Source organism: Rissa tridactyla, chromosome Z (genome assembly GCF_028500815.1).
Source record: "Rissa tridactyla isolate bRisTri1 chromosome Z, bRisTri1.patW.cur.20221130, whole genome shotgun sequence".
Taxonomy (NCBI): Eukaryota; Metazoa; Chordata; class Aves; order Charadriiformes; family Laridae; genus Rissa; species Rissa tridactyla.
This window is the reverse complement of record NC_071497.1, coordinates 14799709-14814994: the sequence shown is the minus strand read 5'-3', so window position 1 is coordinate 14814994 and position 15286 is coordinate 14799709. Positions and strand designations below refer to the sequence as shown.

The window sequence follows — 15286 nt, the reverse complement described above, 5'->3', positions numbered from 1 at the left end:
TCTCCCAATAGATAGACTAAGTCAGTGGAAGAATGTTCTGGTTTCAGCTGGTAAAGAGTTAATTTTCTTTCTGGTGATTGCTGTGAAAGAAGTGTCAATAATACCTATTGGTCGTAATTATGGCTAAGTGATCTTTACAGTATTCAAGGACTTTTTTTAGCTTCCCATGGAAGCATGGACAGAATAGAATGGCCAAGAAAATATTTCATACTATAGGTGTGATGCTCAGTATATAAATGAGGGTTAGCCAGGGACAGGAATCCATGATCACTGTTCCAGATGGTGCCAATTCACTGGGTGGTGAGAGTGACCCGTGTTATTATTATTATTGTTATTTTTCCTTTTCTGTTATTGTTTCTATTAAACTGTCTTAATCTCAGACCAGGAGGAGCTTTTTCTCCCTTTCCCCTTTCCCCTCCTTTTTTTTTCCCTCTTCTTCCCACCCTTCAAGGGGGAGAAGAAGAGGGGAACAGTTGAGCAAGTGGCTGCATGGTTTCTAGTTGCCAGCTGCGGTTAAACCATGACAATGAGCTCATAAAGGGTGCAAAAGAAACTGGGTGATGCATCAGTTATGGTGCTTGTAGCTTTGCACGCACTCACGGACGTCTGGACCCAAGTGTCACCTGCCAGGCACCAGTCTCTGGAAATCACATATAGATCAGGAACAACTGCGGGACAGAGCACCACCCACTGCAAGTGTGATATGTCAATTTGTCTAGGAAGCAGCAGGAGTATGCAGACACAGACTGCCTTCCTATGGAAACAGAGACAAAGGAAGGAAGGAAGGAAGGAAGGAAGGAAGGAAGGAAGGAAGGAAGGAAGGGAGGAAGGGAGGGAGGGAGGGAGGGAGGGAGGGAGGGAGGGAGGAAGGAAGGAAGGAAGGAAGGAAGGAAGGAAGGAAGGAAGGAAGGAAGGAAGGAAGAAAGAAAAGAAAGAAAGAAAGAAAGGAAGAAAGGAAGAAAGGAAGAAAGGAAGAAAGGAAGAAAGAAAGAAAGAAAGAAAGAAAGAAAGAAAGAAGAAGAAAGAAAGAAAGAAAGAAAGAAAGAAAGAAAGAAAGAAAGAAAGAAAGAAAGAAAAGTAAGAAGAAAGGAAGAAAGAAGAAAGAAAGAAAGAAAGAAAGAAAGAAAGAAAGAAAGAAAGAAAGAAAGAAAGAAAGAAAGAAAGAAAGGAAGAAAGAAAGGAAGGAAGGAAGAAAGAAAGGAAGAAAGAAAGGAAGAAAGGAAGAAAGAAAGGAAGAAAAGAAAGGAAGAAAGGAAGAAAGGAAGAAAGGAAGGAAGAAAGGAAGAAAGGAAGAAAGGAAGAAAGGAAGGAAGGAAGAAAGGAAGGAAGGAAGAAAGAAAGGAAGAAAGAAAGAAAGGAAGAAAGAAAGGAAGAAAGGAAGAAAGAAAGAAAGAAAGGAAGAAAAAGAAAGAAAGAAAGAAAGAAAGAAAGAAAGAAAGAAAGAAAGAAAGAAAGAAAGAAAGAAAGAAAGAAAGAAGAAAGAAGGAAGAAAGGAAGAAAGGAAGAAAGGAAGGAAGGAAGAAAGGAAGGAAGGAAGAAAGAAAGGAAGAAAGAAAGAAAGGAAGAAAGAAAAGGAAGAAAGAAAGAAGAAAGGAAAGAAAGAAAGAAAGGAAAGAAGAAAGAAAGGAAAGAAAGAAAGAAAGAAAGAAAGAAAGAAAAGAAAGAAAGAAAGAAAGAAAGAAAGAAAGAAAGAAAAGAAAGAAAGAAAGAAAGAAAGAAAGAAAGAAGAAAGAAAGAAAGGAAGAAAGAAAGAAAGAAAGGAAGAAAGGAAGAAAGGAAGAAAGGAAAGAAAGGAAGAAAGAAAGAAAGGAAAAGAAAGAAAGAAAGAAAGAAAGAAAGAAAAGAAAGAAAGAAAGAAAGAAAGAAAGAAAGAAAGAGAAAAAAGAAAGAAAGGAAGGAAGAAAGGAAGGAAGGAAGGAAGGAAGGAAGGAAGGAAGGAAGGAAGAAAGAAAGAAAGAAAGAAAGAAAGAAAGAAAGAAAGAAAGAAAGAAAGAAAGAAAGAAAGAAAGAAAGAAAGAAAGAAAGAAAGAAAGAAAGAAAAGAAAGAGAAAGAAGAAAGAAAGAAAGAAAGAAAGAAAGAAAGAAAGAAAGAAAGAAAGAAAGAAAGAAAGAAAGAAAGAAAGAAAGAAAGAAAGAAAAGGGAAAAATTATGCTTGTATCTAGGGCTAGCATGGTAGGGCAGATGAGTAAACCAATATGGAAAGCTTTGCTTTTTAATCTCTTTTTTGTGATTAACCAGGAAAATAAGTGTTCTTGGGATATTGTGAAACTATTATTTGTCTTTTGCTAATAATTAAGGAAAATATTTACCAAATGTATACTAATTTAAGCAGCAGAGGCCCTACCTTGTACAGAAAGTGCCTTCATCAGGTTTGACACTAATTGAATGAAGTGCAGATTTTCAAGAAATCCCTTTTACTTCCAAAGAAGTGTATAAATACTGAGACACAAAGGTCATGGGGCAAGAGTCTTCATTGCCATGGTTTGGAAAGCTCTTGGAAAGTTGCTAGTGATACCCTAGCAAAGGTAGGTACAGATTTGAAGCAAATGGGTGACAGTAAATACTCAGAAGAATGGATTTCAAGTGTAAAAAGAGTAGTTTGTCTGTGAAGCATACTAGAGTTAGCATCTTTCTGACTGCTTCACTTGGGAGCTACCTACAGCACTGCTCAGACACCAGGAGCTCTGCAATGGGCCCAGCTCAAATGAAGGGTTGATTATGACTCTGACCCAGCTGCAAAAATCTGACTACAAAATTTCAACTATTTTGTGTCTTCAACATTCTTTCTCTTTTTCTTCATCTTTGTCTCAATGTGGTGGCTTAGTTCAGCTCATGCTGACACCAATAGAGATCTGCAGTAACACTCGTGAAGTATGGGTAGTGTCTTGTTCACCTGTCAACATGTCAGGTCTTATTTCTGAATGTCCTACCTTGACCCTTCTGCAGGCTGATTTTGAATCTAAATATATTTTAAGAATGCCTTTAGCAAACAGGAAGGACGGTAAACCCCAGGGCGGTTTACTATTTTCTTTTTCTTGATCAACTCTATTTTAATTCGAAGTGCAGTAGCTTTGTACAGCTGTCCCCAGGGTATCTTCCTTATCTGAGCCATTAAGTGGCTACAGTTGGGTCTATCATGCAGTTTCTTCCTGCATAACCTATTAATGTTGACCAATGAGCTGAAATATATCCCCTCTTTCCTACGTGCCACCACTGATTGCTGGACACAATTTTCTGCTAGGATAGCCACTCTGAATTCAACAGTGTTGTATTTTCAACAAATTCAACAGAGGGTCTTCTAACAAGGACTAAGAAATGTGTTTATTCTCTTGTGCTTATTTTTAATGTATTGAATGTAATGCTGTAGCTCCTATACTGTCTCTCCAGACTCTGACTACTCCTGCAAACAGCAGCGTTGTATAGCTCAGCAGCTTGCTTCCATGCTGTGCTCTGAAGGCCTTGCATACGACGGTATGAAGACAGTCCCCAGTGAATATGCCCCTTTATTTGACTGGTAGGGTTTTGGTGCAAGATACAAGTAGAACAGCTGTAACACGGTTATCAAGGTGGAAAAGACCACACACTTGATGGGTTTCATTTTTCCTTGTGTTAGTGAGATAAATTCTACTGTAATTAGGCATGTGTTACAGCTTCACTAAGTGTATCTTATCTCACCATCTTGTCTCACCACCAACACATGTGCTGTACCCACATACTTTTTATATTCTTGTCTTAGCACAAAGGAAAATATTTTGTTTTCAGTTTCTTCAGATTTCCCATTTAATTCAATTTTTTAGCTATTTTCAAATAGTTGGAGGTATAAACTTAACTCTATATCTACCTCCAGCCACCATGGATTAAAGTTGCGATTGTAAAATGCATTTGATTTTTCAGATGTACTTAGCTAAAAAAGTGTCTTAAAAGTACAGGGTCATAAGTATTCAGGGGCTCTTGGCTAAACAGGCTTTGGGTTTTGTTATGAAGCAACAACAGCACTTTGAGTACTAATTGATCAATCTCTTGGCTTTCGTGGGCACATTTTGTGTGCACACGCTTTAGCCTCTATACCATGATTTGTCACCAGGCTCTGTGCTGAAATGTAAAAAAATTGCAGAGACCAAATTCAGTAGACTGAAATTGTTTGAAACCCTCCTTGGCAGCTGCAATCACAGGATTGGGGTCGACATTAAAAAATAACTCTACCAGACCCATACCCTGTGGAGTACCATGCAGTTTTGGTCTCCCTTTTGTCCGGTTCAGTATTTACATAGATCTGCTAGGGAAAAAGTTCTCACCTGCCTTTGTTATACAGATGGCACATTGATCTGTCTGCCTCTCCTAACAGCTGATAAGGTCACTGTATCTTAGCTGTCCTATTGTGTGTGTGGATAAGATAACAAAGACAATCTTTTGGTGTTAAATCAAACAAAAATGAAATTATGCTAATGGACAGAAGCTTGCAAAATATGTTGTTAAAGTTACCACTGAGTGTCTCTGTTAACAAAAGGTGGAAGTCTGCATGTTACCAGAACAGTTCATTTTTTTCTGCCAGCCATAGAGACCTCTTTAACACGCAGGTATTTGAAGGAAACATCCATTTATAACGGGTTGTATCAAGAACCTTTCTTATGATGTCCTATATCCAATGCAGATTGATTGTGGCTTTCTGAATGGATTATTGAAGTGCAATTCAATTATGCTTGAAGGTACTAGCCCTTAAAAATCTGCTACTGGCCCAGATTTAAAACAGCTTCCTTTTTTTTTCCATTAGCTTTCCGTCACAGAGACCTTCACTCATTGAAGCTGAGAAGCATGTGGATGTTCGAATTAAAACTTCAGAGGGAATTCCATCCCTGTTTTTCAACACAGGAGATACTGTCCAGGCAACACGGGTGTCATCTTTACTGCTGTGCCCAGACAGTTTTAGAAGAAAGACTGTTTCTTTCAAGATGAAGAAAGATAATCTTTTAATGTAGAACTGCTGTTGACAAAAGCTTACCTCTTGCAATCAATGCAGTTAGCTTTCCTACTGATTTAGTTTTGAGTTAATTTATTCAGACTGCATTAATTAGTGCAGATATGAAAAGCAAGTATAGCATTTAACACTTCCACATCCTCTTGTTCAGTGTCCTGTTCATAGCAGCAGAGCATTCTAAGGTTCGTCTGCCTAGATACATTGTGAAACACAACAAAGTCCTCTTTGAAATAATGAATCCTAACTTGCAAGAGATTTTTACTGTTATGACTGCTGCATTCCCCCAAGAGCAACAGCTTTAGCTCTTTACTTGTTGTTGTGTGTTTTCCCCTTCTGTACTACAACAACTTTGCCTTTCTTCCCCTGTCAGAAGTCATTCTCAGAATCTGGAACATTAAAATCTTGCAAGAATCATCAGTGAAACAGAACTTGATTGATTTTTGCTTAGTATCAGTTAGGGTTAAAGTGATTTAATAAAAATGTGCACTCTTTTATGCATTTTATAATACGCATCATTTTTTAAGTCACACATCACTCAATGGATGTCACATGCAGAGATACTTATCACCAAGTCCAGGTATGGAGTTCTGCTACAACAGCTGGATCCCTTCCCAATACTAAGCAGCCCCGACAAGACGTAGTACAAACTACCAGGAAGCTGCACTGTTTTCAGAGACATTAGTCTGTATCTTTCTTTGTTATTGCATTATCCCCTTTAGGTCTCTCAAAACATCTATAGTCATGGTAATTGTGCTATTCCTGTCTTTGACACTGAATATTTACCTCTTAGTGACATCACTTTTCACCAGTAAAATAGGGATACCATTTACTAGACATGAGTGAACAACTTGGCAGAAGATATTTTGAAGAATTTCACCTTTCAAAAATTTGCTTCCACATTTGGAGGAAACAGACATCAGAAAAGATGTGCTATTCGCAGTATTTCACTAATTTATTCGAATAAGAATTCTTCTTCAAAAACTGTTTCTATGCAAATGTTTGCAATTTTTATGAGGTAGCGAATTGTATGAGTATGATGGTAGTGTTACCTTCCCTAAATGGTTGATTTTATCATTAAACCATGCAAAAAAATCTGAATTTTACTTCACCTCCAAGCCTCTTTTGCAACCCTTCACATAATAGTTCATATAAGCTTTTTGTAAACCTCTTTCCCTTCCACTTGCCAACAATGTCAGTGGGAATGTCATTTTGTCTACAATTCGTGCAAATATCTCCACTTTCTTTTCCTGCTATTTATGCATGGAATGTCGCCTGTGAGATAATCCTTAAGGTGTATTAACTTTTCCTTCAAATTTCTTCCTGAGATTCATTTTCTCTGTGACAACTGCAAGAAATTGGAAATCAATCTTAAAAACATTGGGTTAGAAACAGAAGGTGTACTGATGGCTTCATCTCTTTGCTTAATTTCAGATGATCTGGATTTCTAAGCCTTGTACAAGTAATTTGTATAATCATATGAATTTATCATTATGATTTTCTTACCTTCTGTTGTTTGGCACACTTGCTTCTTTCACTTTGATTCAAAGAATAACCTAAGCATTAGGGGTAAAAACGAAACCCTGTTGTCTAGTTTTATAGCACCTAGTACAAAGATTTTAACCAGTCTTATATTAATACTAGTGGATAAGCCGTTCAAAGTTTTCTCTGGTGATAGGGGGTTTTGTTTGCTTGTTTGTTTGTTAGTTTTCTTTTTTTGCATTTCTGTATCATGTCCGTTATAACAGGATGCCATTCTGGGTCTTAGAATTAGAAGTATAACCATGGTACCACTGGAAACAAGTACTGTTTCTTCTGAAAACAAATGCATCTCAACTATGGTTTCTGAGTTGGTGTTAGCCCATGAAGCTTTTCCTGATGACTTAGTAGTAGAGAATGATCCCAGGACTGTAGAATAATTGAATCAGAACTTTGTTTCTGATTCAGTGAATTGGCAGACTGTTGTTGGTGCTGCTTCTGCTGCTATTCAAGTTTTCTTCCAATCTATTAATTATTGAAATGCAGATAGACAGCTACTTAATGCTTTGCAGTTTGTTTAAACACTGAGATGTTTACGAGATCAATGAAGGGATGGAGAAAAAAAATCTCTGCATAAGCCAGAAAAGCTTGACTAAAGAGACAGGTAAGTTAGTACACCATAGTTCACTTCAATAATTTCTGAGACGCTCTCATTTAAAGAAAAATCCTCCTTTGAGGAGTGTATAGGCAGGGTTGACTTGCCCTGTGATAGAGCTTGGGATCAAGACACTAAGCTTAGAAAATTTCCTGGCACAAGACCTGGTGGGGCAAAGCCTTTGCCACACATGGGGTGTTAAATCGAAAGATCATATGGTGGGATTGTCAGAAAATAGCACAGTCGGGATTTCATTCATCCTCCTTGTCGCCTTGTGTCTTGCTGTAAGAACATTCCCAAATGTCTAATATTTTCATGTTTCTCTTTGGCTGTCCCTAAAACCATCTCAGTTTGTCATCTTCCCAGCCTGTTCACATTCATCCCCTGTGGAAAACTTCCCATCATTGCCAACTTGGTGCAGTCCAGCAGCAAGGACTCCTCACCCTCCCTTACCTGGTCTGGTTCAGCATCACAGGAGAGTGCAGGAAAGCCAGATCAGTTGCTCTTCCAAAATAATTGCAATAGGTAGTTGAGAGATAAGGTTATGAGTAAAAACCTTCCCAAACCACACTGAGCTGGCCATAAGTTCGCATCACACAGGTAAAATCTGCAGTAGATTTAGCCACTCATATTCAGTAACTGTCTACTGAGCAGATGAGCAAAGGTGTTATGTGGCAAAGGTTTGAGCAAAGATTGTGGCTTACTGTTTGCTGAAATGTGACAGATGCTGACAGTAATGGCAAAGACAGGACTCTTCACACTCCTCAGTATCTGTTGCCTGCTCCAAAACATAAGAATCCTAACAGTCAGCGAGCAAGAGGAGAAAGAAAAAAAAGTTACAGAGGAAGAACAATTTACTTTCCCTGAGCACAGGGTTATAAAATAAACATCTGGATGCCTTATGTCTTGAACAATGTGAAGAACAGATACAGTTTAAAACACCTCTAAAACAGGGACTTCACCTGGTTCTCAAGATTAGCTGGTGGTGTTTAGTTGAATAATCAGTACTAGCCAGATACCTGTCATGCAACAGTTCATCCTAGAAAGTTTATTTAATACAGTTATGTATTTGAAAAGGGAATCTTAGAAGAGAAAATATTAAATGACTTCAACATTGGACAAACTTATCATCTCTCACATGATCCACTGGATTTTTTTAATTGTTTTAAAGGCTGGGAGAAGGGGAGGGAAAGGTGAGATTGAATCTGCCAAGTTTGAGCATCAAACATGCAGCTAATGACAGAAACAGATCTTCTGATTATCTTTTTTTGTCTAAGGCCTGGTCCTATGCAGTACTGGAGCAACAAATTGGAAAAGGAAAAGAACCTGGTCAAATGCATTCTTTTAGCCAGAAAGGCTTCAAAATGTGTCTGAGAGAGAGGGAAAAGTGATACAATATATAGCACATTTGCATGGCTTGATACAGTCCTATCTATGATATTCAGAATTGCACAGTATTCTGAGGGAGGATGTGGTTGCTTTATATTTTTTTTTTAGTATACTTCTTCAATTTAAAAGCTACAGGGTACTGATACATACACATTCTTGTAAGGCATTTACGGGTAGATTCAAAGCTGCAGAACTTTATGCAAAGTGATTTGCATTTCAAAGCAGTAGAGATGGCTGTTTGGGGTGAGATCACACAGAACTATTAACTAATAACTTTAATGAGCTTTCTTAATTGCATAACTGAACTTTGATTGGGGTCCTGTGTTGAAAAAGAGTATCAGCCAACAGTAACTTGACTCTTGACTTCTGACTTAAGAAACAGAGCCAGAGAAAGACAAAAAGGAGGTAGTCAGTTAATTTTATTTTTTTTTAATAAGGAATTCCATGATAAATTTCATTTCCCAGAGTGTATTGAAGTGTGATAAATACTCCAGGAAGGTTGGGAAAACAGTTTTACGTGTTCTCATTCTCATTCAAGCATATAAAACCTGCCGGTTCATAATTATTTATTTTATTAGAATTTTTGTGCTAACAAGCTAGAATTTTGAGAAGTACTCCACAGCGCAAGGCATAGTACAATCACAGAGCAAAAAGATGATACTTTTAGCTTACATGTATGTATACACAAATACTTGTATGCATGCACTTTACTTTCCTGCGTGTGTCATAGTGAAGAAAAGTTGTACAGCGGGATGCAAAGAAGGATAATGAGGTAATCCTGCAGAAGTTTAGAAAGAAGTCCTGTACTGGCAAGGGATAAAGTATGTAGGTCCTGGTTGTTTAAGCAGGAGTGAAAGATGTCACATTGAAGAGTGACACTGATAGTTCAGCACAGTGCCAATAAAGTTGCCAATTAATTAGCACCCCACAAGTCTAAAGAAATGTAGAAAATAATTTTTCACTGCAAGAAATCATCTTGAGGTGAAAAATATCTTCTAATGGTATCATTTCAGTAGGATTTTTAAACACTAGGGTTGTTGTTTAGTGGATATATAATAATAAGCAATAGTGATCAAAGTAACAGAAAATATAAATTAGGGATGAAGATGTATCCTTTCAAAATGTTGTTGCACTGAAGGCCCAAGGGAGGCCCTGCTAGTGATCTTACCAGACTTGTCCTGAAAGTACCACTTCGCGTTCATTAAATTCTGGTCTGGGACTGGACCATAAGCAGTAGCTGGTCAAAGTTCACTGTAAGTTTCTCCCAAAGTTCACTTTGTCCTGCAAAGAGTCAGGAATATTGAAGTTGCCCATTATTTCTTTCCCCAGACATTTTTTACCTTTTGTTCATTATTTGTACAATGAGGTAAGGTAATAATTTTTGTATAATAAAGATAAAGTCTCTTTTGCACAAAGCAGTTCAAAGCTAAGGGTGTAGTCACAGTTGTGATTAGCAGAAACCATAATAGTATCATCTGGGTCAATGTAAATTGAAATAATTAATTTAATTTATGTTATCTTCTAATCTGTACTTGTTGATCCATGTAATCTTTGTTTTTCTGACTTATGATTTAATGTAATTTATTATTTTTCCTTATTGATGTGTAATTTACTCCAATTTAAAATGCAGTTCTGAACTTTGCTTGCCCTCAAGCGCATACACACACATGCACACACTCTTATAGGTAAATGCATATCCGTCTTCATCTGTGTGCACGTGCTCTTGTGGAAGGCAACTGTTACTGTTTGAAGTGCTTTATTAACACTACTTTTCTTTATTCCAGGCATGGTCAAAAAATCCTTTTATCATCTTCTATACTGTCCATCTTCTACTTTATACTCCTCAGAAGTTCTAGTTACCAGGTGGCTTGGATAGCTGCAAAAAGCATTTCATATTTTTGCTATCTAAAATGAGCACACCAGGGGTGCCTCTCTTCCACTGAACCTGTTTACTTTGTGCTTCATACATTAGGTGAATAAGGTAGGAAATTAATTCCCTGCGTGCTAGAAGTATCAGTATGAAAGCGCTAACCTCACAGACTGAGCTCTGAAAGTAATGATCAGAGCACCCAAAAGCCCCTTTGATCTGAACTCATTGCAAATACTTAACTCACAGACCGCTATACACTTCCAGTTTTAACTTAGTGCCTAATGAAGTGAAGTTTATCTCTGAAAACCTTTGTCACAGCTGGACATAACTAGCAATACTTAACTTGCAAAACTACAACTTAAGGGGGAAACTAAACGAAACTCAGCAGGTTGTCCTTCTAGGACAAAGTCGAAATGTGCTTTTATAGGTAGTATAATAAAGAATAGTCTTCATCCAGGTCCCCAGACTGCATCGCAAAACCAGCGTGTAATTTGTCTCCTATTATTAGTCTCTGCATAGAAGTGTCAGAGTGGAAAGAAGCAGCCACATCAGTCAAGAGTGAGATTCTTCCACAGAGTTATGAGAGGAGTAATATGTGTGCCATGCATTTATGGTCAAAGAGCACAATTTATATGCACCTCCAGGAGAATTTTTTTGTTCACCCAATTAAATTTTTAACGGTCAAAGCATAACGACTGTTTATTTACTTAGTCCAGTTACAATAAAGCTAAAGCTTACAATCCAAACCGCACAGTTTCTGTTGAGAATTGTTAATGATACAATAAGATCAGCAGATCCAAGTATCTGCTCTTTTTCTTGCACGTTGAATCCCACCCTTCTGATCATCCATAGCCTAAGAAGGCAACCCTCCTCTCTCAGGCAGAACCATTTGGTGAGTTTTCACATCCCAAGCTGTTTGCCAGGGGAGCACAGTGTTGTTGCAGCACAGTTACTCGTGGGATTTTCTTCTTCGTCAGTCTGGACTTTACTCAATACTGGTTTTATGTGCTTCAAACAGCTTATTTGCTAAAAAAAACTATCTGATGGGATCTTAAATTTAGTTATGCCATATTTTTTTAAATCTATGAATCCTTCTGTGCGTATGGGAGGATTTCTTTTATGATGCAATCCACATGACTGAGCACAGATGAACAAAACTTGACTCAAATTTAAGTTGAAAACTTCTTAAGCACTAGCCACATGACTCTCAAAGCCCAAAGACACAGGTCAGGCAATGAATGCCTGCCCATTGGGTAATTTTGCCATTATGAGTAGCACCAGATGGACAATAGTCATCTATCCAGACCTGAGAGGAAGTTACAAGCAGGAGCTATGTAAATAATTTTACAAGTACAACTAAAATGAAGCCCAAAATAACCCATAACAAGGTCTCACAAAGCTTGAGGCACCTTGTCAGGTTTATTACTGTTACGAAGCCCGACTCCCAATACTACCACTTGGCATCAAGTTGGCTGTACCACAGGGATTAAAGCCCTTCCATAGTCCTTGCTTGCAGCGTACCTTACTTTGCAAGTGTCTCATACACACCTACCTTTGATGAGCACCAACATTATTATTTATTTTTTTTCTTCTTCTTTTGAAATGGGTTATTGAGTATCTTCGTTTTGTAGCAACCCTTGAAAAAGTCTCTTGCCTTTGGTGACTAAATCTATAAAGTACAGCCTTTGGAGACAGGTATTTGATTTAATAGAGGTTATCTTGTCTTCTACTTTCCTTAGTTTTAACCTGAAGGCAGGAATTAATAAATCTCTTACTAACTGTGATTTCCACATAATTTGTTGTGCTTCTTTGGACATTGTGCTGCTTAAATACAGTCTGCTCATCTTATCTTGGTTTTCTCTCCCTCAGAGCTAGTTTACGTATCTTGGAAGTACAAAGATGTGTTCTGTAGACACTTCTCAGGTCTTTGGTTCCCAAAAATCACATAAAATCTCTCTGTGCAGTAAAAGCAAAGAATCAATTTGTCCTTAATACAAATTCTAATCAGAGACGCACCAGTTCTTCCTTCCTCATCTGAGACATTGTGTATGTGTATGAGCGAACAAGCTCCATCTATTTATAGCTGTAATGTGTGCAATAAATGTTAAAAGGGATCTTTTCATTGTCAAGGAGCTCCTTTTCTTGAAGATAATGCATCATTAAGGTTTGCTTTAAAACACTGACATGAATAAGACAAAAGCCTAGTTTCATATTACCTCACAGAGGTGCAATCCTGTAAACTTATCACAAATGTGATTAGTCCTATTTGCAGAATGTATGGTGTTTATCTCTGTATTAGTTATAGCACTGTCTTGAGGAGACCTGCTGAGAGTAAGAAAAGAATAAAACCTAACCTCCTTTACTGTTTGCAGTAGGAAAAGTTGTTTTGTCTCCTCTGAAGTCTGGAAGGAAAATGCTGGATAAAGAGATCCTTCAACAAACCCAATGATAATGAAGGAAAATCTGTTTTTTTGTTGGTTTTGCCATTTGCAATAGGTTTTTTTGTATTGTTTCAAATGCAAACACATGTGCCTGCTTTGAAATGGTACTGTAAAATTGGCAGAGATCTTTTTCTGAAGACTTATCTTATCCTCTTTTCCATCCTTATCCCCACAGGCCCGTGACGGAGGGTTAGACTGGATCAGTGGAGTCATGCGTCACACAGCTGTATCATGCTGGCAGCCATTCCTGGGTCTGGCTGTGCTGCTAGTCTTCATGGGCCCCACCATAGGCTGTCCGGCCCGCTGTGAATGCTCAGCACAGAACAAGTCCGTCAGCTGTCACCGAAGGCGTCTGATGTCCATCCCAGAGGGCATTCCCATTGAGACCAAAATCTTGGACCTCAGCAAGAACCGGTTGAAAAGCGTCAACCCTGAGGAATTCACATCATACCCTTTGCTGGAGGAGATTGACCTCAGTGACAATATAGTTGCCAATGTGGAGCCTGGAGCCTTTAACAATCTCTTCAACTTGCGCTCCCTGAGGCTGAAAGGAAACCGTCTGAAGCTGGTTCCCCTTGGGGTGTTCACTGGGTTGTCAAACTTAACAAAACTTGATATAAGTGAAAACAAGATTGTCATTTTGCTGGACTACATGTTCCAAGATCTGCATAACCTAAAGTCCCTGGAGGTTGGGGACAATGATTTGGTTTATATATCACACAGGGCTTTTAGCGGACTGCTTAGCCTGGAGCAGCTCACCCTGGAGAGATGCAACCTCACAGCTGTACCAACAGAAGCTCTTTCTCACCTCCACAACCTCATCAGTCTCCATCTGAAACAGCTCAACATTAATGCTTTGCCTGCGTATGCCTTTAAAAGACTGTTTCGCCTGAAAGACCTAGAGATAGATGCCTGGCCCCTCCTGGACATGCTGCCTGCCAACAGTCTGTATGGTCTCAACCTTACTTCTCTCTCCATCACCAACACCAACCTGTCTGCAGTACCTTACTCTGCTTTTAAACATCTGGTTTACCTGACACATCTAAACCTCTCTTACAACCCTATCAGCACCATTGAAGCAGGCATGCTTTCAGATTTAGTGCGCCTACAGGAACTCCACATGGTGGGGGCCCAGCTACGTACCATTGAACCACATGCTTTCCAAGGGCTCCGATTCTTACGCGTGCTTAATGTGTCCCAAAACCTGCTAGAAACCCTAGAAGAGAATGTATTCCACTCCCCCAAAAGCCTTGACGTCCTCTGCATTAACAACAACCCTCTGGCCTGTGACTGCCGTCTCCTTTGGATTTTACAGAGGCAACCCACTTTGCAGTTTGGAGGCCAGCCGCCGATGTGTGCTGGTCCAGACAGTGTCAAAGAGAGGTCATTCAAAGACTTTCACAGCACAGCTCTTTCCTTTTACTTCACCTGTAAGAAGCCCAAGATACAAGACAAGAAGTTGCAATACCTGGTAGTGGAGGAAGGGCAGACGGTGCAGTTGATCTGCAATGCTGACGGTGATCCGCAGCCTACCATATCCTGGGTTACCCCGCGTCGGAGGCTGATCACAACTAAATCAAACGGAAGAGCCACTGTGCTGGGAGATGGCACCCTGGAGATCCGATTTGCTCAAGACCAGGACACTGGGATTTATGTTTGTATTGCAAGTAACGCAGCGGGGAATGACACTTATTCGGCCTCCCTTACAGTAAAGGGGTTTACTTCAGACCGTTTCCTTTACGCCAACAGGACCCCTATGTATATGACAGACTCCAACGACACAAGTTCCAATGGAACTAATGCGAACACCTTCTCTCTGGACCTTAAGACAATATTGGTGTCCACAGCTATGGGCTGTTTCACATTCCTTGGAGTGGTATTATTTTGTTTCCTCCTTCTTTTTGTGTGGAGCCGAGGGAAAGGCAAACACAAAACCAGCATTGACCTTGAATATGTCCCTCGCAAAAACAATGGTGCTGTGGTTGAAGGGGAGGTTGCTGGACCACGAAGGTTCAATATGAAAATGATTTGATGGTATTCTGCTAGCAGTGCTTTTTCTGTGGCATTAAAACCAATTAAACCAGCCTGGCATGTGGAATTGCTGGGCAGAAGCAGCTTAATGCAGCTGTCACTGTATCAAAAGGTTACATGAAAATGGAAAGACTATTTGTGGTTATACAGCAGAGCCTCCAGACCTTGAGGCAGATATGTCAGGGCCTTTCATAGAACTGGTAAATAGTACCAACTGTTTGCATTGCAAATATTGGCATTCTGGGGATATCAGCAATGAACCGCTGGCTCATGCTCATGGACAATTGTTCAACATTTTCTACCACTACAAAAAGAAAAAGAAAAAAAAAAAAAGCCTACAGTGTAGGATTTACATACTTAAGGAAAAAGACACATTTGTCTAAAACATACTCTACAGTGAAATTTGTATCTATAGATCTCATTTGGTAAAACCTTGCATCATCCCTTC

At 39.0% G+C, this 15286-nt stretch overlaps 1 protein-coding gene across 1 annotated transcript in view; it reads left to right on the top strand.

Annotated features, from left to right (window-relative positions):
- LINGO2 (leucine rich repeat and Ig domain containing 2) overlaps positions 1-14839 on the top strand; it is a 175794-nt gene extending 160955 nt beyond the window's left edge. The window contains exon 3 of the mRNA XM_054186196.1: positions 12983-14839. Within this exon, the coding sequence (XP_054042171.1) occupies positions 12983-14839 (1857 nt within the window). The remainder of the gene's footprint in view (positions 1-12982) is intronic.
- Positions 14840-15286: the final 447 nt, after the last annotated feature.